Genomic DNA, 22,100 nt, shown 5'->3' with positions numbered 1-22,100 from the left:
AACAACCACAAGACAGATTTCATCAACCAAGGTATCATTGTAATCAGTACAACGGCGCCAACCTGACACTGTGTGTAGGTTACTGTGCACAATCCTGCTGATAGGTTCCCTTTAAGGGTGTAAAACACTATGAAATACGCCTATTACAGCGTCAAATACTGGCTTTCATTGATCTGGAAATGCACTTGCAGTCTATGGTTTCTCGATGCCAGGACATGTCCGTTTATTGACAGTGGAGAGAGGGAGTAGTCTTATGCAGCAAACCCTCTGTCTCACGGGGTGAGTGGAGCCCTAGAATGCTAGTGCATTGTCACGTCTACAAGTGACCTAATTTGCATATCAACAAAAGCCAAATTTTGGTGCAAGTGATGGCGCCATGTTAGTTATCTTCCATAAAGTCTTAAGGTACCTTCACACGAAACGACTTTGTAACGATATCGCTAGCGATCCGTGACGTTGCAGCGTCCTGGCTAGCGATATTGTTTAGTTTGACACGCAGCAGCGATCAGGATCCTGCTGTGATGTCGCTGGTCGCTGAATAAAGTCCAGAACTTTATTTGGTCGTCCGATCGCCGTGTATCGTTGTGTTTGAAAGCAAAAGCAATGATACCAGCGATGTTTTACACTGGTAACCAGGGTAAACATCGGGTTACCAAGCGCAGGGCCGCGCTTAGTAACCCGATGTTTACCCTGGTTACCAGCGTAAAAGTAAAAAAAACAAACAGTACATACTCACCTGCGCGTCCCCCAGCGTCTGCTTCCTGACACTGACTGAGCGCCGGCCCTAAAGTGAAAGTGAAAGCACAGCGGTGACGTCACCGCTCTGCTGTTAGGGCCGGAGCTCAGTCAGTGTCAGGAAGCAGACGCTGGGGGACGCGCAGGTGAGTATGTGCTGTTTGTTTTTTTTACTTTTACGCTGGTAATCAGGGTAAACATCGGGTTACTAAGCGCGGCCCTGCGCTTAGCAACCCGATGTTTACCCTGGTTACCCGGGGACCTCGGCATCGTTGGTCGCTGGAGAGCGGTCTGTGTGACAGCTCCCCAGCGATCAAACAGCGACGCTGCAGCGATCGGCATCGTTGTCGCTATCGCTGCAGCGTCGCTTCGTGTGAAGGTACCTTTTACACTGCACTATCCCACACCTTTATTTGCATAGGGGTAGTTTTACTAATGGGTTGCCTAGAATAAATCAAATGATTTAGAACCCATACTCTTATATCATATTCACACAAGCATAACACAATGGCATTTCTGTAGATCCAATGACCCAATGTGACCAGAAATAGATCCCTTTAAAGTTGTGTAGCCAGACTGGAACACTGGGCTGTAATATGGCACAGAAATATACTACACTCCTGTTAAACTGAAAAGGGTGTATGCTATGATAAGGTATGTACCTCCAAACTTTTACTCCTCTGATATGCAGTGATTGGCTGCAGCAGTCACATACTCTAGTCACCATGACACTCATACAGCCGAGTCAACAAAGATTAAGGGCAGTCAGTAAAGAATCCTCATTTCCTTATTTCTGTACAGAAATAAGCCTAAGGAATAAAAACTTTAGTAGAAACCACATTTGATGATAAAAGAAAACTTACCAGTGAGTTTCAAATCCAGCAGGAAATTTTGGGACAGTTGTTTTTCTGCTCTTAAATTGTAAAGTTTTATAATTTCCCTTATGGTCGGCAATGGAGGTAAACGATATTGAGTCATCTTTCTGAAATATTCATAAACTGAACCAAAGAAAGAAGAGTGAAAATTCAGTATATTTAACCTGATACATTGATATTGTAAAGTCCGACTATAAGGGCTCATACTCATCTGTGCGTAAAAGGGGCAAGTGCAATTAGATATATATTAAAAAAAAAAAAAAAAATCAGATTGCACTCTGACTAATGTTATTCTATTAGTCCCTGCTCATCTGCGATTTTTTTCTCAGCTTAGATCAGACAGAGAAAAAAACTGCAGCATGTTGTGATTGGCCAAGTATATCAGATGAGACTCACCATGCAAGTGCTGTCAGATGTTTATGCACCCATCTCCTAGAAAACCCAACATTTCATCAGCTGAATACAGTAAATTCACTGTGTGACCCTTCAGAATAGAAAATACATTGAATAGATAGGTAGAAAGATGTCAATGACATATACAATTAGTGCAGTGCATGTGTAGTTTAACCCCTTCACCCCCAAGGGTGGTTTGCACGTTAATGACCGGGCCAATTTTTACAATTCTGACCACTGTCCCTTTATGAGGTTATAACTCTGGAACGCTTCAACGGATCTTGGCGATTCTGACATTGTTTTCTCGTGACATATTGTACTTCATGTTAGTGGTAAAATTTCTTCGATATAACTTGCGTTTATTTGTGAAAAAAACGAATATTTGGCGAAAATTTTGAAAATTTCGCAATTTTCCAACTTTGAATTTTTATGCCCTTAAATCACAGACATATGTCACACAAAATACTTAATAAATAACATTTCCCACATGTCTACTTTACATCAGCACAATTTTGGAACCAAAATTTTTTTTTGTGACGGAGTTATAAGGGTTAAAAGTTGACCAGCAATTTCTCATTTTTACAACACCATTTTTTTTTAGGGACCACATCTCATTTGAAGTCATTTTGACGGGTCTATATGATAGAAAATACCCAAGTGTGACACCATTCTAAAAACTGCACCCCTCAAGGTACTCAAAACCACTTTCAAGAAGTTTATTAACCCTTCAGGTGTTCAACAGGAATTTTTGGAATGTTTAAATAAAAATGAACATTTAACTTTTTTTCACACAAAATTTATTTCAGCTCCAATTTGTTTTATTTTACCAAGGGTAACAGGAGAAAATAGACCCCAAAAGTTGTTGTACAATTTGTCCTGAGTACGCTGATACCCCCTATGTGGGGGGGAACCACTGTTTGGGCGCATGACAGAGCTCGGAAGGGAAGGAGCGCCATTTGGAATGCAGACTTAAATGGATTGGTCTGCAGGCGTCACGTTGCATTTGCAGAGCCCCTGATGTACCCAAACAGTACAAACCCCCCACAAGTGACCCCATATTGGAAACTAGACCCCCCAAGGAACTTATCTAGATGTGTTGTGAGAACTTTGAACCCCCAAGTGTTTCACTACAGTTTACAACGCAGAGCCGTGAAAATAAAAATTATTTTTTTTTTTTCACAAAAATGATTTTTTAGCCCCCAGTTTTGTATTTTCACAAGGGTATCAGGATAAATTGGACCCTAAACGTTGTTGTCCAATTTGTCCTGAGTACGCTGATACCCCCTTTGTGGGGGGGAACCACTGTTTGGGCGCATGACAGAGCTCGGAAGGGAAGGAGCGCCATTTGGAATGCAGACTTAAATGGATTGGTCTGCAGGCGTCACGTTGCATTTGCAGAGCCCCTGATGTACCCAAACAGTACAAACCCCCCACAAGTGACCCCATATTGGAAACTAGACCCCCCAAGGAACTTATCTAGATGTGTTGTGAGAACTTTGAACCCCCAAGTGTTTCACTACAGTTTACAACGCAGAGCCGTGAAAATAAAAATTATTTTTTTTTTTTCACAAAAATGATTTTTTAGCCCCCAGTTTTGTATTTTCACAAGGGTATCAGGATAAATTGGACCCTAAACGTTGTTGTCCAATTTGTCCTGAGTACGCTGATACCCCCTTTGTGGGGGGGAACCACTGTTTGGGCGCATGACAGAGCTCGGAAGGGAAGGAGCGCCATTTGGAATGCAGACTTAAATGGATTGGTCTGCAGGCGTCACGTTGCATTTGCAGAGCCCCTGATGTACCCAAATAGTACAAACCCCCCACAAGTGACCCCATATTGGAAACTAGACCTCCCAAGGAACTTATCTAGATGTGTTGTGAGAACTTTGAAACCCCAAGTGTTTCACTACAGTTTACAACGCAGAGCCGTGAAAATAAAACATATTTTTTTTCCCACAAAAATGATTTTTAGCCCCCCAAATTTTTATTTTCCCAAGGATAACAAGAGAACTTGGACCCCAGAAGTTGTTGTTCAATTTTTCCCTAGTACGCTGATACCCCATATGTTGGGGTAAACCCCTTTTTGGACGCACGGGAGAGCTCGGAAGGGAAGGAGCACTGTTTTACTTTTTCAACGCAGAATTGGCTGGAATTGAGATTGGACGCCATGTCGCGTTTGGAGAGCCCCTGATGTGCCTGAACAGTGGAATCTCCCCAATTCTACCTGAAACCCTACCCCTAACCTCACCCCTAACCGTTTACTGAACATTTTCTGACAGTCATAAGTGCCACATATATAAGTGCCACGTATATAAGTGCCACGTATTTAAGAGCCACGTATTTAAGTGCCACGTATTTAAGTGCCACGATATTTCAGTGCCACGATATTTCAGTGCCACGTATTTCAGTGCCACGTATTTCAGTGCCACGTATATCAGGCACTGAAAAATACGTGGCACGTAAATACTTCAGTGCCACGATATTTCAGTGCCACGATATTTCAGTGCCACGTATTTCAGTGCCACGTATTTCAGGCACTGAAAAATACGTGGCACGTAAATACGTGGCACGTAAATACGTGGCACGTAAATACGTGGCACTGAAATACGTGGCACTTAAATACGTGGCACTTAAATACGTGGCACTTAAATACGTGGCACTGAAATACGTGGCACTGAAATACGTGGCACTTAAATACGTGGCACTGAAATACGTGGCACTTAAATACGTGGCACTTAAATACGTGGCACTTAAATACGTGGCACTTAAATACGTGGCACTTAAATACGTGGCCACTGAAATATCGTGGCACTTATATACGTATATACGTATATAAACGTATATTTTAGTGCCACGTATTTCAGTGCCACGTATTTCAGGTTAGGGGTAGGGTTAGGGGTAGGGTTTTTTGTTTTTTTCTTGTTTTCTTGTGTTTTTCTATAAAAACGCATGCGTTTTACCGCGTTTACATGCATTTTTTCACACATGTGGTTTTTTTAAAAAATGCATGCAGATAAAAACGCAAGTGTGAAACCAGACTAAAAGACGCTTTTTATAGCAAAAAAGTTTTTGCGTCTCCACATTTTGAGACCTATAATTTTTCCACATTTTGGTCCACAGTCATGTGAGGTTTTTTTTTTTTTGCGGGACGAGTTGACGTTTTTATTGGTAACATTTTCGGACACGTGACCATTTTTTATCACTTTTTATTCCGATTTTTGTGAGGCAGAATAACCAAAAACCAGCTATTCATGAATTTCTTTTGGGAGAGGCGTTTATACCGTTCTGCGCTTGGTAAAATTGATAAAGCAGTTTTATTCGTCGGGTCAGTACGATTACAGCGATACCTCATTTATATCATTTTTTTATGTTTTGACGCTTTTATACGATAAAAACTATTTTATAGAAAAAATAATTATTTTGGCATCGCTTTATTCTGAGGACTATAACTTTTTTATTTTTTTGCTGATGATGCTGTATGGCGGCTCGTTTTTTGCGGGACAAGATGACGTTTTCAGCGGTAACATGGTTATTTATATCCGTCTTTTTGATCGCGTGTTATTCCACTTTTTGTTCGGCGGTATGGTAATAAAGCGTTGTTTTTTGCCTCGTTTTTTTTTTTTTTTTCTTACGGTGTTTACTGAAGGGGTTAACTAGTGGGCCAGTTTTATAGGTTGGGTCGTTACGGACGCGGCGATACTAAATATGTGTACTTTTATTGTTTTTGTTTGTTTTTTTTAGATAAAGAAATGTATTTATGGGAATAATATTTTTTTTTTTATTATTATTTATTTAGGATTTTTTTTTTTTTTTTTTTACACATGTGGAAATTTTTTTTTTACTTTTTTACTTTGTCCCAGGGGGGGACATCACAGATCGCAGATCTGATAGTGTGCACAGCACTCTATCAGATCCGCGATCATACTTTCATCGGAGCAGGCTGCAGCTTTCATCTGCAGCCTGCTCTGACCCGGAAGTGCTCCCTGCAGGACCCGGATACAGCCCCTCGGCCATTTTGGATCCGGGGCCTGCAGGGAGAAGACGTTCGGTACGAGGTGAGTACATCACCGTGACCTTGTACCGATCGTCTCAGGGAAGCACGCAGGGAGCCCCCTCCCTGCGCGATGCTTCCCTGTACCGCCGGTACACCGCGATCATGTTTGATCGCGGTGTGCCGGGGGTTAATGTGCCGGGGGCGGTCTGTGACCGCTCCTGGCACATAGTGCCGGATGTCAGCTGCGATATGCAGCCGACACCCGGCCGCGATCGGCCGCGCTCCCCCCGTGAGCGCGGCCGATCGCGTATGACGTACTATCCCGTCGGCGGTCATGGGGGCCCACCCCACCTCGACGGGATAGTACGTCAAATGTCGGGAAGGGGTTAAAGAAGTTGTCCACTACTATAACCTTTTTTTTTTTTTCATCAATCTTGCTATTATGTGCCACTGAAAACATCTACTGTGTTTATTTTAGCAATATTACCTTTTATCATGCTGTAGCAGCACATCTTTAGTGCCGGATTCAGCTCTCATGGGGTTAATCGACAACTTCCTTTCTCCTGAGTTACTGTGCTCTAATACTACAAGTTCCATGATGCATTGCACTCGCCTGTAACTCTGCACCTGGCACACCCACTCCAAAACACACCCAAACCCCTCCCTCCTCTCCCCCCTCTATCTTCAAAAAGATTTGTGATGTCATTTCTGTCCAACCTCCTCTTTTACATTTGTCCAACCCACGCTCCATTACACACAGATAGATGGATGGATAGATAGATATGGGATAGATAGATAGATACATACATACAGATATATCTATATATCTATGTCTATTTCCATAGATATGTCCATATCCATGTTTCTAAACCCCTTCACCCCTGGAGCTTTTTTTGTTTTCGTTTATCGCTCCCCTTCTTTCCAGAGCCATAATTTTTCCATCAATATGGCCATGTGAGGACTTATCTTTTGCGGGACAAGTTCTACTATTGAACGACACCATTGGTTTTACCATGTCGTGTAGCAGAAAATGTGAAAAAAATTCAAAGTGCGATGAAAGTGCAAAAAAAGTGCAATCTTACACTTGTTTTTTGCTTGGCTTTTTTGCTAGGTTCACTAAATGCTAAGGCTGTGCACACGTTGCGGATCTGATTGCAGATCCGCAGCGTTTTTTGCCGCACTGAATTGCATCAAATCCGCAGTGTAGTGCACAACCAATGTAAGTCTATGGGAGCCGCAGACTTGTTGTGCACATGCTGCGGAAAAAGCTGCACCAAAACCACACCAAGAACTGCATCAAAACCGCACCAAAAACTGCATCAAAACCGCACCAAAACTGCAAAACTGCACCAGGTTTTGATGCAGTTTTTGGTGCAGTTTTGATGCTTTTTTTGGTGCGGTTTATGCGCGGTTTTAATGCCGTTTTTGGAAATAAGTAAATAAACGGAAAATGTGCATGATTTGAATGGAAACATGCATGAAAAAACGGATTCCAAGGCCGGATTCATCATTTCACAGCTCAGTTTCATACGTTTTTTGCCGGATCCGTCGCTGTGCGTTTTTTCGCAGGACAGAAAAAACGTTCCTCTGTATGTGTTTTCCATCCGGCGGAAACAGCTTTTTTGACGGATCCGGCAAAAAACGGATGAAACTCTATGAGAAAAAAACGGATCCGGCGGAAAAAAATGGATCCGTTTTTTTCAAAACTCGCTGGATTGTGCCTCACGGCAAAAACCTGATGTGTGAAAGCACCCAAATATATGGATAGATACATCTATGTATCTGTAGATATATCTATCTATAAATATATCTATAGATAGATATATCCATAGATATATAATAGAAAGGCCGATGTTTCTAAGGCCTCTTTCACACTAGCGTCGTGCACTGCACATCGCAATGCGTCGCTGTGGAGAAAAAACTCGTCCTGCAAAGTTGTCTGCAGGATGCGTTTTTTCTCCATAGACTTTTATTAGCGACGCAGCGCAAGGACCCTTACCGATGCTAGTTTGAAAGCAGCCTAAGGCTACTTTCACACTTGCGTTTTTAGCAATCCGTCTTTTTGGGAAAAAAACGGATCGTGCAAATGTGCTCGCAGGATGCGTTTTTTACCCATAGACGTGTATTAGTGAAGGATCGCGACGGATGGCCACACGTCGCGTCCATCGTGCAACGGATGCGTCGTGTTTTGGCGGACCGTTGGCACGTCCCTCGTGTCTGCCATTTTCTACCACGCATGCGCGGCCAAAACTCTGCCCCCTACTCCCCGGACTTCAGAATGGGCAGCGGATGCGTTGAAAAACTGCATCCGCTGCCCACGACGTGCACAAATTTCACAACGTGCGTCGGCCCAACGCATAGCGATGGACCCGTGCCGACGCAAGTGTGAAACAGGCCTTAATGAGCGTTTAATTTAATAAAAAATGGAAAAAAACGGCGTGGGCTCCCACGCAATTTTCTGCGCCAGAGGGGGAAAGCTGACGGCCGAGGGCCATTATTTGTAGCCTGCTATGAATATCAGCCCGCAGCTGTCTGCGTAGCCTTTACTGGCTATTAAAATAGGGGGACCCCCCCAAAAAAATGACGTGGGGTCCCCCTATATTTTATAGCCATAAAGGCTACGCAGACAGCTGCGGGCTGATATTCATAGCCTAGAGAGGGGCCATGGATATTGGTCCCCCCCCCCCCGGCTACAAATACCAGTCCGCAGCCGCCCCAGAAATGGCGCATCTGTAAGATGCGCCAATTCCGGCACTTAGCCCCTCTCTTCCCACTCCCGTGTAGCGGTGGGATATGGGGTAATAAGGGGTTAATGTCACCTTGCTATTGTAAGGTGACATTAAGCCGGGTTAATAACGGAGAGGCGTCAATAAGACGCCTATCCGTTATTAATCCAATACTAAAAAAGGGTTAATAAAACACACACACAGTAGGAAAAAGTATTTTAATATTCTTCATTTAACCAAACTTACAATACTTCAGCGCCTACAAAAAACTTAAAATAATAAACCGTATACTACCTGCCCGCCGTAGTCCAATTAATAACGAGTGTCCCACGACGTTCTCCCCTATAGAACAGTGACATCGGGTGATGTCACTGCTCTATAGGACCCTCAGTGACACACTGACAGGAGACAATGGCTCCTGCAGTGCATCACTGAGGTTGCTATAGTTCACTGGTCTCACTTTATGGCAAAAAGCTGCGTGGGAACTTTCTCATACAGCATGCTATAAAGTGAGACTAGGGACTATTTTCTCACAGGGGCGTAGGAATACATTGTGGGGAATACATTGTGGAAGGATACCTTCCTCCCCTCATTGTGTTCCTGGGGCCCCTGGAGAGTGGTTGCATCAGCAGATGCTCCTGCTCTCCACGGGAGATCGTCGAGGGACACTCGTTTTAATTGGATTTCTGCGGATCAGGGAGTATATTGTTTGTTTATTATTTTAATATTTTTTACAGATGACAATGGCTTCGGGGATCAAAGTGACAAGTGATGATGAGTATGTACTCTATGTTATATGTACTGTATGTATGTATGTGTGTATGTACTGTATGTCTATGTATGTACACGTACTGAATGCGCATGTCATCGCATGGCGCATGTCATCGCATGGCGCATGTCGTCGCATGGCACATGCCGTCGCATGGCGCATGTCGTCGCATGACGCATGTCGTCGCATGGCGCATGTCGTCGCATGCAGCATGTCGTCGTATGGCGCATGTCGTCGCATGGTGCATGTCGTCGCATGGCGCATGTCGTCGCATGGCGCATGTCGTCGCATGCAACATGTCGTCGCATGGCGCATGTCGTCGCATGCAGCATGTTGTCGCATGGCGCATGTCGGCGCATGCAGCATGTCGTCGCATGGCGCATGTCGTCGCATGGCGCCGCATGCCGCATGTCGTCGCATGCAGCATGTCGTCGCATGGCGCATGTCGTCGCATGCCGCATGTCGTCGCATGCCGAATGTCGTCGCATGCCGAATGTCATCGCATGCAGCATGTCGTCGCATGGTGCATGTCGTCGCATGGCGCATGTTCTGTATGTGTTCTATGTATGTATGTACTGTATATGTGTTTTTTTTTTCTTTGTTTTTTTTTTACATTCAACACATTAGCCGGATGATGGGACTACTACTGTCCCATCATTGGCTAATGTGTCACTCACTGTCACTGTAGCAGGCAGAGCCCGATGGGACTTGTAGTCCCATCGGACATGCCTGCACACAGAGACAACGCCACCCCCACCACCACCGCACAGCCACCTTCAGCACCACGCAGACCCCCGCCGTTGCACCGGTCGCCGCCGCCGCCACGGCACCAGCCACCGCGGCGGGACCGGCCGCCGACGCACCAGCCGCAGCCACCGCGGGACCGGCCGCAGCCGCGGGACCGGCCGCCGCCGCCACGGCACCGACCACCGCGGCGGGACCGGCCGCCGACGCACCAGCCGCCGCGGGACCGGCCCCCGACGGACCGGCCGCCGCCACGGCACCGGCCGCAGCCACGGGATCAGCCGCCGCCGCAGCACATCTCGGCAAGCAGATCCCATCCCAGCACCTGACACCTGCGGTGCACAGCCCCGCCCGCCCCCCAGCAAAGCCCCGCCCGCCCCACCCGCCCCCAGCACAGCACAGTCCCGCCCACAGCCCAGTCACTCTTGAGTGACTACTGACTGTGCGGCTGGGACACGCCTGTTACTGACGTCACGTCAATTTCCAGAGTCTGGAAATTGACGTGACGTCGGCGGAAATTAGCGGTGGCTGCAGCCTGGGGGTCACGTGACCCGGACTCAGCCACCAGCATAGCGCCACTCACAGGCAAAAACGGCAACGCAAGGTATTTACACAATTCGTCAGGGGCCCCGGGGGGATACATTGGGGGGATAATTGAAAGTAGTGGACAACCCCTTTAATGTTAATGTATTTAGCTAATAATTCATTAACCTAAAAAAAAATGGCAGTTGGTTCCTCCTGAAATTTTAATAACCAGCTGAGGGAAATCTGACAGTTGAGGGCTGATTTTTTTAGCCTGGGAAGGGGGTAATAAACATGGGGCTTCCCAGGCTATTAATATCAGCTCACAGTTGTATACTTAGCCTTTACTGGTTATTAAAATGGGAGATACCACAAAAAAATGTCAGGCCCTCTATAACTAATAACCAGCAAAGGCTAGGCAGACAGCTGTGAGATAATTTATTTATGACTTAAATACATGTACAGTAGGCTACACACGCAAAGCAATGATTATATATCTCACTCACATATTTCTACCTATATACTGAAGAATATTTAGCTAGAAAACTATCTTTAAATGACAGAGAAATACTCTGTAAAATCTGATGTTAAAATCGCATTGCATTATGGATTGCATACACATGTCATACCAATATTATACGGATTCTAGGTGAGAAAAATCGCATTGTACTTGCATGATACTTGTATGACACATGTTTGACTTTTCAGGAACAACATAGGAGCGATTTTATTAACATTGATGGGTATGAGCCATTGATTTTTTCCATACATCTACAAATTGCCTCCCATTATTTTCAAAGGAAAATCTACTGCTGATTTGTCTAGTGCGAACTGAAGTGGATTTCACATGGATCCTCAGCAGATTCCACGTGTTTTTGTATGAGCCTGAGCCTCAGCCTCAGATTTGTCACAAAATCAACGACAAATACACATTGGATTGTTCCAGAGGAAGGATCTGAAAACTTGTAAATAATTCTGATGCCACAAAATCAAAAAAAAGAAAAGACGAAGTAAAATGAAAGATATTATTATAGCAGCCATCATTCATAGGCTTCAATGTAAAATAAAAAAAACTGTTATACAGAAATATATACATTTTCTGTTTGACTCCGTGGGCTGTAATAGCATAATGTACTATGCTCTTCAATTAAGGCTTTTGCGACATATTGACATGTAGAGTGGACAGAAGACAAAAGTGCACTCGTTGGAACTGTGTCTGACTAATTGAACCCTATGGATAAGTATAGTGCATACGTTGACCTGGTAAACCATGATGATGAGCGATGTCGATGATGTCACTGCAGCCAATACACAACAAAGGAGAAGAGCAAGCGCTGGAGAGGGAACGAGTACTATTTGGCTTTATCTTAAGTCCACTTTAATAAGTTACAATTCTTGTGCACCGGTATATCTCTCACATTTATAGAAGTCATTTACCTGCAGAGGGTGGGAGACAAGTTAGAATTACCGGTAATATGGAAGACCAAATTCTGATATATATTCTACCTGATATGCATTTATTTTCCAGTTGTACTGATGTTTTAATTCGACTTTCTGCACGATTATCAGGATGACCATCTTTGGCTAGTTTCACATTTGCGTTCGAATCCGCAGCGTTTAATCCGCATCTGCAAGTGCAGGAAAAAATGCATAGAAACACGTACAAACGCGGCGTTTTTTAGACGCATGCGAGAACGCATGCGGTTAATAAAACGCAGCGTTTTCACGCTTTATCATGCGTTTTGTCATGCGTTTGCGTTTTTGGTGTGCATGGTGGAAAATTTAACAGGAGAAAAATCTAGATAACCAGACACCGCCAATGTGACTACAGAGGGCGTGTATTATGGGATATCTTTATATAGACCCTTGAACAGCTGGAATCTTCAGATTTTGCTACTGTATCCTGTGTCATGATGGATCTTCGCATGGAGAGCTTTTATTTCAACCTGGATTTAGGCATCAAGCTGTTTCTTGCCTGTGCGTTTGCTTGGGAGCAACACAGAAATCGTGAAAGATGGAGAAGGAGACGGAGTAGGCGTTTTTGGCGACACCCCGTTATCGAACTACGTGAGAGCAGTGGAACCTATCACACGCTGTATGGCGAGCTTAATGCCAACCCGGACAAATTCCCGGAATGTACAAGGATGTCGAAAGACTCTTTCCAGGATTTGCTTGCTCGTGTCCAAGGAACCATCCGGAGACAGGACACCCAGCTCCGTAGAGCGATTCCACCAGAGGAACGTCTGCTGGTTACATTAAGGTACGTAACAATTCTAAACAAATGCCAGTCATAATTATTGTTGGTCTGACATGTATTCTTTGTATTTTCCTTAATGTCTTTAGCAGAACAACACCATAAATAGAATTGATTGTTAATTTTTTTTTTATTTATTTTATTACAGATTTCTGGCAACCGGAGAGAGTTTATCATCCCTCCATCTGCATTCAAACAAAATTTGACAGGTACATAAGTATGGGCACCAGAAAAGTGACATTAATATTTAGTAGTTCCTCCTTTTGCAAAAATAACAGCCTCTAGTCGCTTCCTGTAGCTTTTAATGAGTTCCTGGATTCTGGATGAAGGTATTTTTGACCATTCCTCGTTACAAAACAATTCCAGTTCAGTTAAGTTTGATGGTCGCCGAGCATGGACAGCCCTCTTCATATGATCCCACAGATGTTCAATGATATTCAGGTCTGGGGACTGGGATGGCCATTCCAGAACAGTGTAATTGTTCCTCTGCATGAATGCCTGAGTAGATTTGGAGCGGTGTTTTGGATCATTGTCTTGCTGAAAGATCCATCCCCTGCGTAACTTCAACTTTGTCACTGATTCATGAACATTATTGTCAAGAATCTGCTGATACTGAAAGGAATCCATGCGTCCCTCAACTTTAACAAGATTCCCGGTGCCGGCATTGGCCACACAGCCCCAAAGCATGATGGAACATCCACCAAATTTTATTGTGGGTATCAAGTGTTTTTCTTGGAATGCTGTGTTTTGTTGCTGCCATGCATAACGCCTTTTTGTATGACCAAACACAACTCAATCTTGGTTTCATCAGTCCACAGGACCTTCTTCCAAAAAGAAATTGGCTTCTCCAAATGTGCTTTTGCATACCTCAGCCGACTCTGTTTGTGGCGTGCTTGCAGAAATGGCTTCTTTCGCATCACTCTCCCATACAGCTTCTCCTTGTGCAAAGTGAGTTGTATAGTTGACTGATGCACAGTGACACCATCTGCAGCAAGTTGATGCTGCAGCTCTCTGGAGGTGGTCTGAGGATTGTCCTTGACTGATCTCACCATTCTTCTTCTCTGCCTTTCTGATGTTTTCCTTGGCCTGCCACTTCTGGCCTTAACAAGAACTGTACCTGTGTTCTTCCATTTCCTTACTATGTTCCTCACAGTGGAAATTTACAGGTTAAATCTCTTAGACAGCTTTTTGTATCCTTCCCCTGATCAACTATGTTGAATAATCTTTGTTTTCAGATCATTTGACAGTTGTTTTGAGGAGCCCATGATGCCACTCTTCAGAGGAGATTCAAACAGGAGAACAACTTGCAAGTGGCCACTTTAAGTAGCTTTTCTCATGATTGCATACACCTGGCTATGAAGTTCAAAGCTCAATGAGGTAACAAAACCAAAAAAAAGTGCTTTAGTAAGTCAGTAAAAAGTAGGTAGGAGTATTTAGAACAAGAAAATGATAAGGGTGCCCATACTTATGCACCTGTCACATTTTGTTTTAATGCAGATTGCACATTTTCTGTTAGTACAATAAACCTCATTTCAAGGCAGAAACATTACTGTGTCCAACAGTTATTAGATATATGAAACTGAAATAGCTGTTGCAAAAAAAACATTATAAAACATTAAGCTTAAGATTAATAGGGGTGCCCAAACTTTTTCATATAACTGTATAAAAAAATATTTTTCTGTTGTCCTCATGGCAATAGCCGATGCGGACTGTCGCTTCATCGCCGTGGACATTGGAGCTTTTGGCCTTGGCAACGATTCCCAGACTTTTAAGAACTCTGATATGGGCCGCCGTGTGTATGGCAAAAATTTTAATTTTCCGCGGCCACGTCCTCTCCCCAACACTCAAGGTCCACCGAGCCCATTTGTTATGGTTGGGGATGAGGCCTTTCAGATGTGTGAAAACCTACTGAAGCCCTATTCCAGTCGGGACTTGAACCACACTAAAAGGATCTTTAACCCCTTTCTGCCAGCTGACGGAATAGTACGTCAGCTGGCAGAACCCCCGCTTTGAGGTGGGCTCCGGCGGTGAGCCCACCTCAAAGCCGCGACATGTCAGCTGTTTTGTACAGCTGACATATGCGCGCAATGAGCGCAAGCCGAAACGCGATCCGCCCACGCCCATTAACTAGTTAAATGCCGCCGTCAAACGCTGGCAGCGGCATTTAACTAGCGCTCCCGGCCACGCGGCCTGAAGTGCTCGCACCGCTGACCCCCATCACATGAGAACCATGAGACCTCTATGGTTGTTGATGGCCGATTGCTTTGAGCGCCACCATGTGGTCGGCGTTCAAGGCAACCCTGCATTTCTGCTACATAGAGGTGATCTGTGCTTCACCTCTATGTAGCAGAGTCGATCGTGTAGTGCATGCTTCTAGCCTCCTATGGAGGCTATTGAAGCATGCCAAAATTTAAAAAAAAAAGTGTTTAAAAATATAAAAAAAATAAAAATATATAAACGTTCAAATCACCCCCCTTTAGCCCCAATCAAAATAAAACAAAAAAAAAAAATCAAACCTACACATATTTGGTGTCGCCGAGTTCAGAATCGCCCAATCTATCAATAAAACCAAAGAATTAACCTGATCGCTAAATGGCGTAGCGAGAAAAAAAAATCAAAACGCCAAAATTACGTTTTTTTGGTCGCCGCGACATTGCATTAAAATGCAATAACGGGGATCAAAAGAACATACCTGCACCAAAATGGTATCATTAAAAACGCCAGCTTGGTGCGCAAAAAATAAGCCCTCACCCGACCCCAGATCACGAAAATTGGAGACGCTACGGGTATCGGAAAATGGCGCAATTTTTTTTTTTTAGCAAACTTTGGAATTTTTTTTTTACCACTTAGATAAAAGAGAACCTATACATGTTTGGTGTCTATGAACTCGTAATGAGCTGGACAATCATAATGGCAGGTTAGTTTTAGCATTTGGTGAACCTAGCAAAAAAGCCAAACAAAAAACAAGTGTGATTGCACTTTTTTTGCAATTTCATTGCACTTGGAATTTTTTTCCCATTTTCTGTTACATGGCATGGTAAAACCAATGGTATCGTTCAAAAGTACATCTCGTCCCGCAAAAAATAAGCCCTAACATGGCCATATTGACGGAAAAATAAAAAAGTTATGGCTCTGGGAAGGAGGGGAGCGAAAAACGAAAACGAAAAAAGCTCCGGGGGTGAAGGGGTTAATTACAGACTGACCAGGGCCCGAAGAACAGTAGAGTGTACGTTTGGGATTCTAGTCTCAAAATGGCGCATTCTTGCAACAGCCATTAATCTAAAAATGGAGACAGTCGATGAGGTGGTCAAAGCCTGTGTGGTTCTCCACAATTACATAATAGCTAAGAAGCGACCCAACATTGAACTGGATGAACCAGTTGGAAACCCATTGCCAGATTACCAGCATCACCCTCTGCGGTCAACTGCTGAAGTTGGCCACATGCGGGACCAATTTGCTTCCTTTTTTGATTCTGATATTGGACGTGTGTCATGGCAGGACAATGTTGTGTAAATGTCCTGCTGGGATTTGGTCTGTACCAGTTATTTGTTTAAATGTTAATAATATTTGTTGTTAATAAACTTTAATTTTTGGGTATCTTGACCGTGTCTTCTATGTATTTCCTCTACAAACCAAGGTTGCCGTCACACTAGCAGTATTTGGTCAGTATTTTACATCATTATTTGTAAGCCAAAACCAGGAGTGGGTGATAAATGCAGAAGTGGTGCATATTTTTCTATTATACTTTTCCTCTAATTGTTCCACTCCTGGTTTTGGCTTATAAATACTGATATAAAACACTGGCCACATACTGCTAGTGTGACGACAGCCATGTTGCTTTAGTGGTAAGGTTGTTGACGTCATTGCGTCCTGATTCTGTTCTGCAGTATCCATTGGACGCAGACTGAAGAGACAATGGCTGTTTAATACAAAACAGATCTATACTCATCAAGTCAGGTGTCAGAAATAATGAATTCATGATGCCCATATAACAGCCTCATGAATTCACTATTTCTGACACATGTCCAGGTGAGCATAGATATGCCTTGTATGACCTCTGTCATCCCTTCACTTTGTGTGAAATAGACTACGTACACAGAAGAGAAAATGGAGGTTATACAAGGCAGTTCTCTACTCACCAGGTCAGGTGTCCTAACTAATGAGTTTTTGGACACCTGACCTGTTGAGTACAGTTCTGCATTGTATTGCCGCCATTTTCTCTTCAGTTTGCAACAATAGTCATAGACTAAGCAGAAGAAGAGATTATGGATAACATAAACGTATAAATTTTTTGGCCACCTCATATCTTTATACTAAAGACGCACAAAACTACAGTGTTGTACTTGCTAACTACTGGAGCTATGATGTGGGCAAAAAATAAAGTGTGCGGCGCAGTTTTTTATTTGGAGCACGGTGTGTGTTGCCGGCAGCGAAATACACAATTAACCAAACCTTTTTGGGGGCAAGAAACATTTTTATTTATTTTTTTAACAAATAAAAAAAAAATTAACTGCGCCTGCTTGGGGTAGAGTGCTGGAAATGGGGGGTTTGTAGCTGTGAAGCTTGACTCACTGTGGACGACGCAGGGGTGACAGGAGAAGGGGCAAGTAAATTACTGGGGTCTGGCAGATCGGGAATGGGGCTCGACGCATGAGAGGGCTGAGAAACACTGGAAGTGTCTTTTTTTTTCTTCCTTTTTGGGATCGGCCCAGTGGTCTGGGGAGCCTCGGCGGGCTCATTTCTTGCGGCCTGGTCATAGTGGCCAAACTGTCACTGTCCTTATCATGCTGCTGTATGGTTGCGGTAGAAGTTTGTAAAGCCATGCCAGGGTCCTGCTGCATCGTGGTGGCGCAGCGGAAGGGAATGCCAGGGTCCTGCTGCATCGTGGTGGCAGAGCGGAAGGAAATGCCAGGGTCCTGCTGCATCGTGGTGGCAGAGCGGAAGGCCATGCCAGGGTCCTGCTGCATCGTGGTGGCAGAGCGGAAGGGAATGCCAGGGTCCTGCTGCATCGTGGTGGCAGAGCGGATGGGAATGCCAGGGTCCTGCTGCATCGTGGTGGCGGAGCGGAAGGCCATGCCAGGGTCCTGCTGCTGCATGGTGGTGTCAGTGGAGGAGGTCCAAGCAGGAGCAGCAGTTGTCATGGTGGTGGTGGTGGGCTGTCCTGCAGCACTCGGCATGGTGGTGGTGCTGTAGTGGTGTCCGGCAGTGCTTGGAATGGAGGTGGCCATGCAGTGGTATGCAGCAGAGGTCGGCATTGAGGTCAATCGTGACAGTGAAGGCACAGGTGGATATGCCGCCACTGTCTGCTGAAAATACCGACTCAGCTGCATAGCCTGCACGCAAGCAGCATTGCAGACCTGCATGTCACTAAGCTGGAGATCAGGAGTAAGGTGTTCCGACATGCCCTGTTCAATTTGGTTAAAAAAATGATGGGCCTCTGGAGGTCGGCTTTTACTTGGTCAAGGCTTTTGGTGACCTCCTGGATACGTGTATTCATATGGCTAATGGCAGCATCCAGGTGGTCACCCAAAGCCTTGAGTCATCGTGAAAAATCGAGCTCAAGTGCAAAAACTCGGGCATGAGTGACCTGTCCGATGCCCTCTGCCGCTGCCGGAAGGAGCCCAAAAAAAAGGGGCAGAGGCAGAGGACTGGGAAAGGGGAACACCTGATGGACCAGCTTCCTGGTCTCCAGTTAGTGTGGCAGGCCCACTTGCTGCAGCGCTGCTGGATGGCTGGGACGGGTCCATGGCTGTCTGAGGAAGGATCGCTCCAGAACCTGGGTCAACAGTGCTGCTCCATGTGCTGTGAAAAAAAAAAATTAATACCAAAAACTTAAAAAACGCCAACTCCTGTTGAATAGAAACATACAGATTATGGCAATACAACACAACTTAATACACCGAAAAAATACTTACGTTCTATGGGCAAAGACCGGTCTTAAAAATGCCAGAATGCGATAGTATTTATACTTTCGGATCCTTGCTCTAGAACCACTGGGAACACGGCTCTCTTGACGCAGGTCCTTGTTAAAGCGGTCCTTCATCAAACGCCAACGTGTTTTGACTCTGGTCACTGTTGAAAAAACAAAAATAATGGTTAGACAATGGACTTTTGGCCGTGCCCACACAACTGTGTGTGATGAGAGAAACTCCTGAGAGTTTCTGTCATCACACACAGTTTAGTGAGCACAGCCAAGGTCTCTGCTGCATCACACTGCATTGCAATACTTACAAAATGCATTTCGGACTCGAGTCGGGGCATTGTCCCAGCCATCCCACATCGCTTTGGCCACCTAATTCCATAGCCGCCGGATCGTCACATTGTCCGAGTGCTGGGGAACCCGGGTGTCCCACAACGGGACTCGCTCATGGACCAGGGAGATGAGGATATCGTTGTCAATGAGGTCTTCATCCCGTCCTGGAACCTATAAAATAAATGAATACATTAATGTTGGATACATTAACATAAGGAAAAGAAAGAAAACAGAAGCTGAGAAATGGCATGAATAATGAAAGTGAAGATAAAAACGGAGTCCAGAAGAAAAATATTAAGAAAGAGGAAAGTAAAGAAAGGAAGATTCAAGAATACTAAAGTGAAGATACAGTAAACAGTCAGCCTGGTATACGTACACGCTGCCGCCTTGCCACCCGACCATGACCCCGCTGCTCCTGCTCACCCTCTGCCGCAGTGGAAGAAGTGCTCTAAAAAAAGGAAAAAAAAATTGTCATATGTGTAGATGTGACAGTGAATACTTACCAATCTGAGGAGGTGAGTACTCACTTCACTGACATGTTCGGCTTGTGCAGGCCCAGGACGCTGATCCTCATCAGAAGAAGACATTCTGATGCATGCAGAAAGAAAGAAATGGCAGAAATTAGGACATGTAGAGACAGAAAATAGAAAATAAAGGCATTGGCTTTGATATACTCACATTGTTCAGTGTCTTGTTTCCTCCAAGGTTCTTGCCTGGGTCTGTCCTGCTTCTCTGTCTGCTGAGTAGTGACCTGCAACTGTCCATTCCCCCCCTTTACCACCTTGTATGTGGGGGGTGGCTAATCAGTGTCTAGACATGTTTTGCTGTGGTGCAACGCACAAATGCAAGCAAATGCATGTGCTTGCGGCTGCATGCATTCACATAGACAGCAATGTGTTTTTTGGCCGCATTCCATCCGCTAACAACCGCATACGTTTCTAGGCGGCAAATTGACGCCTCTAAAATTACTACATGTAACGTTTACCGCCCCAAACCGCAGACGATGAAACGACACATGCGTCGTCAAACGCGGCAAAACGCAATCGATCGCAGACGCATGCGTCCCTAATGTTAAATATAGGAATACACAACGCATGCGCATAATAGCGGAAGAAACGCTGCGGATACAACCGCAAATGTGAAACCGGCCTTTCCTGAGCTGCTTTTAACAACAGTCAGAGATGTTTTATAGCAGCCCCATGAGCCATAAGAAACAATAATCTGCAAATGCTCAATGACTTCTATAGGAGAATTACCTAGGCATTCGTTATGGTGCAGAGAGCAATGTGCAAGGGGAAGAGAAAAGGTGAGCAGCTTAGTATTTCGGAATTGTGAATCCTGTGTTATCTATTCTATACATTTTGCCTCTGATGATAGCAGGAATGTTGAAATGTAATCTCAACAGAACAGAAAGTATTAGCCTAATGCTAAGCCTAGTGGCAGAAGTGAAAACTGCAAGATATTTTTAATATAGACATGCAACATATAAAAATAAACAAGAACAAAATCTTTAACCCCTTAATGACAGCCAATACGTCTTTTAACTGACCTGAGATATAAGAGAATAGCCTCCACATACAGGTGACAATCCAGCAGCTGTCGGCTGTACACTATACCTGACAACTTGCTGCATCAGCCACGATCAGTGTTGGCACCGTCCACATCTGTTTAACCCCTTAGATGCTGCTGTCAATAGTGACTACATCATTATAAATAGTTAACAGCGTGTGGGGGCTTCCTCTTTATCCAAATTGGTGCCCTCAGATCATGATTGTGTGGTCCGGATGTTTGCCATTAGCAATTCATGACCAAATAGCGGCCTTAGAGTCTGACGGCTGTTGTATTCTGTTCACAAGTTAAGGTACCTTCACACTAAATGACTTTACAACGATAACGATAGCGATCCGTGACGTTGCAGCGTCCTGGATAGCGATATCGTTGAGTTTGACACGCAGCAGCGATCTGGATCCCGCTGTGATATCGCTGGTCGTTGCTGAAAGTCCAGAACTTTATTTGGTCGTCAGATCGGCGTGTATCGTCGTGTTTGACAGCAAAAGCAACGATACCAGCAATGTTTTACAATGGTAACCAGGGTAAACATCGGGTTACTAAGCGCAGGGCCGCGCTTAGTAACCCGATATTTACCCTGGTTACCATTGTAAATGTAAAAAAAACAAACAGTACATACTCACCTTCTGATGTCCGTCAGGTCCCTTGCCGTCTGCTTCCCGCACTGACTGTGAGCGCCGGCCGGCCGTAAAGCACAGCACAGCGTTGATGTCACCGCTGTGCTCTGCTTTTACTTTACGGCTGGCCGGAGCTCACAGTCAGTGCGGGAAGCAGACGGCCAGGGACCTGACGGACATCAGAAGGTGAGTATGTACTGTTTTTTTTTTACATTTACAATGGTAACCAGGGTAAACATCGGGTTACTAAGCGCGGCCCTGCGCTTAGTAACCCGATGTTTACCCTGGTTACCCGGGGACTTCGGCATCGTTGGTCGCTGGAGAGCTGTCTGTGTGACAGCTCTCCAGCGACCAAACAGCGACGCTGCAGCGATCGGCATCGTTGTCGATATCGCTGCAGCGTCGCTTAATGTGACGGTACCTTTAGAGACATTTAGGTGGTAAAAATACACATTTTCGTTTCGGTCATACCACTTTGCATTAATTCCTGTAAAGCATCTGAAGAGTTAATAAACTACCTGACAGCAGTTTTCAATATGTCTAGGGGTGCTGTTTTTAAAATGGCATCATGTTTGGGGGTTTCCCAATATATGAGACCCCTAAAGTCACTTGGATAAGTCCCTAAAAAAAATACATTTTGTAAATTTCCT

General features: G+C 44.6%; 1 protein-coding gene across 4 annotated transcripts in view; it reads right to left on the bottom strand.

Moving 5' to 3' along the window:
• The window catches only part of TFB1M (transcription factor B1, mitochondrial), a 205,884-nt gene that overhangs the window by 166,107 nt on the left and 17,677 nt on the right, over positions 1 to 22,100 (bottom strand). For 3 of the 4 annotated variants that reach the window (XM_077289058.1, XM_077289062.1, XM_077289059.1), the window contains exon 2: positions 1,599 to 1,733. In XM_077289058.1, the coding sequence (XP_077145173.1) occupies positions 1,599 to 1,713 (115 nt within the window). In that variant the 5' untranslated portion in view covers positions 1,714 to 1,733. Of the gene's footprint in view, positions 1 to 1,598; positions 1,734 to 2,006; positions 2,031 to 22,100 lie in introns of those variants that run through there. The other variant, XM_077289061.1, reaches the window with a different exon arrangement.

This window comes from Ranitomeya variabilis, chromosome 2 (assembly GCF_051348905.1).
Source record: "Ranitomeya variabilis isolate aRanVar5 chromosome 2, aRanVar5.hap1, whole genome shotgun sequence".
In the NCBI taxonomy this organism is placed as follows: Eukaryota; Metazoa; Chordata; class Amphibia; order Anura; family Dendrobatidae; genus Ranitomeya; species Ranitomeya variabilis.
Note: the sequence above shows the minus strand (reverse complement) of the source record. Positions and strands in the feature narration are given on the sequence as shown.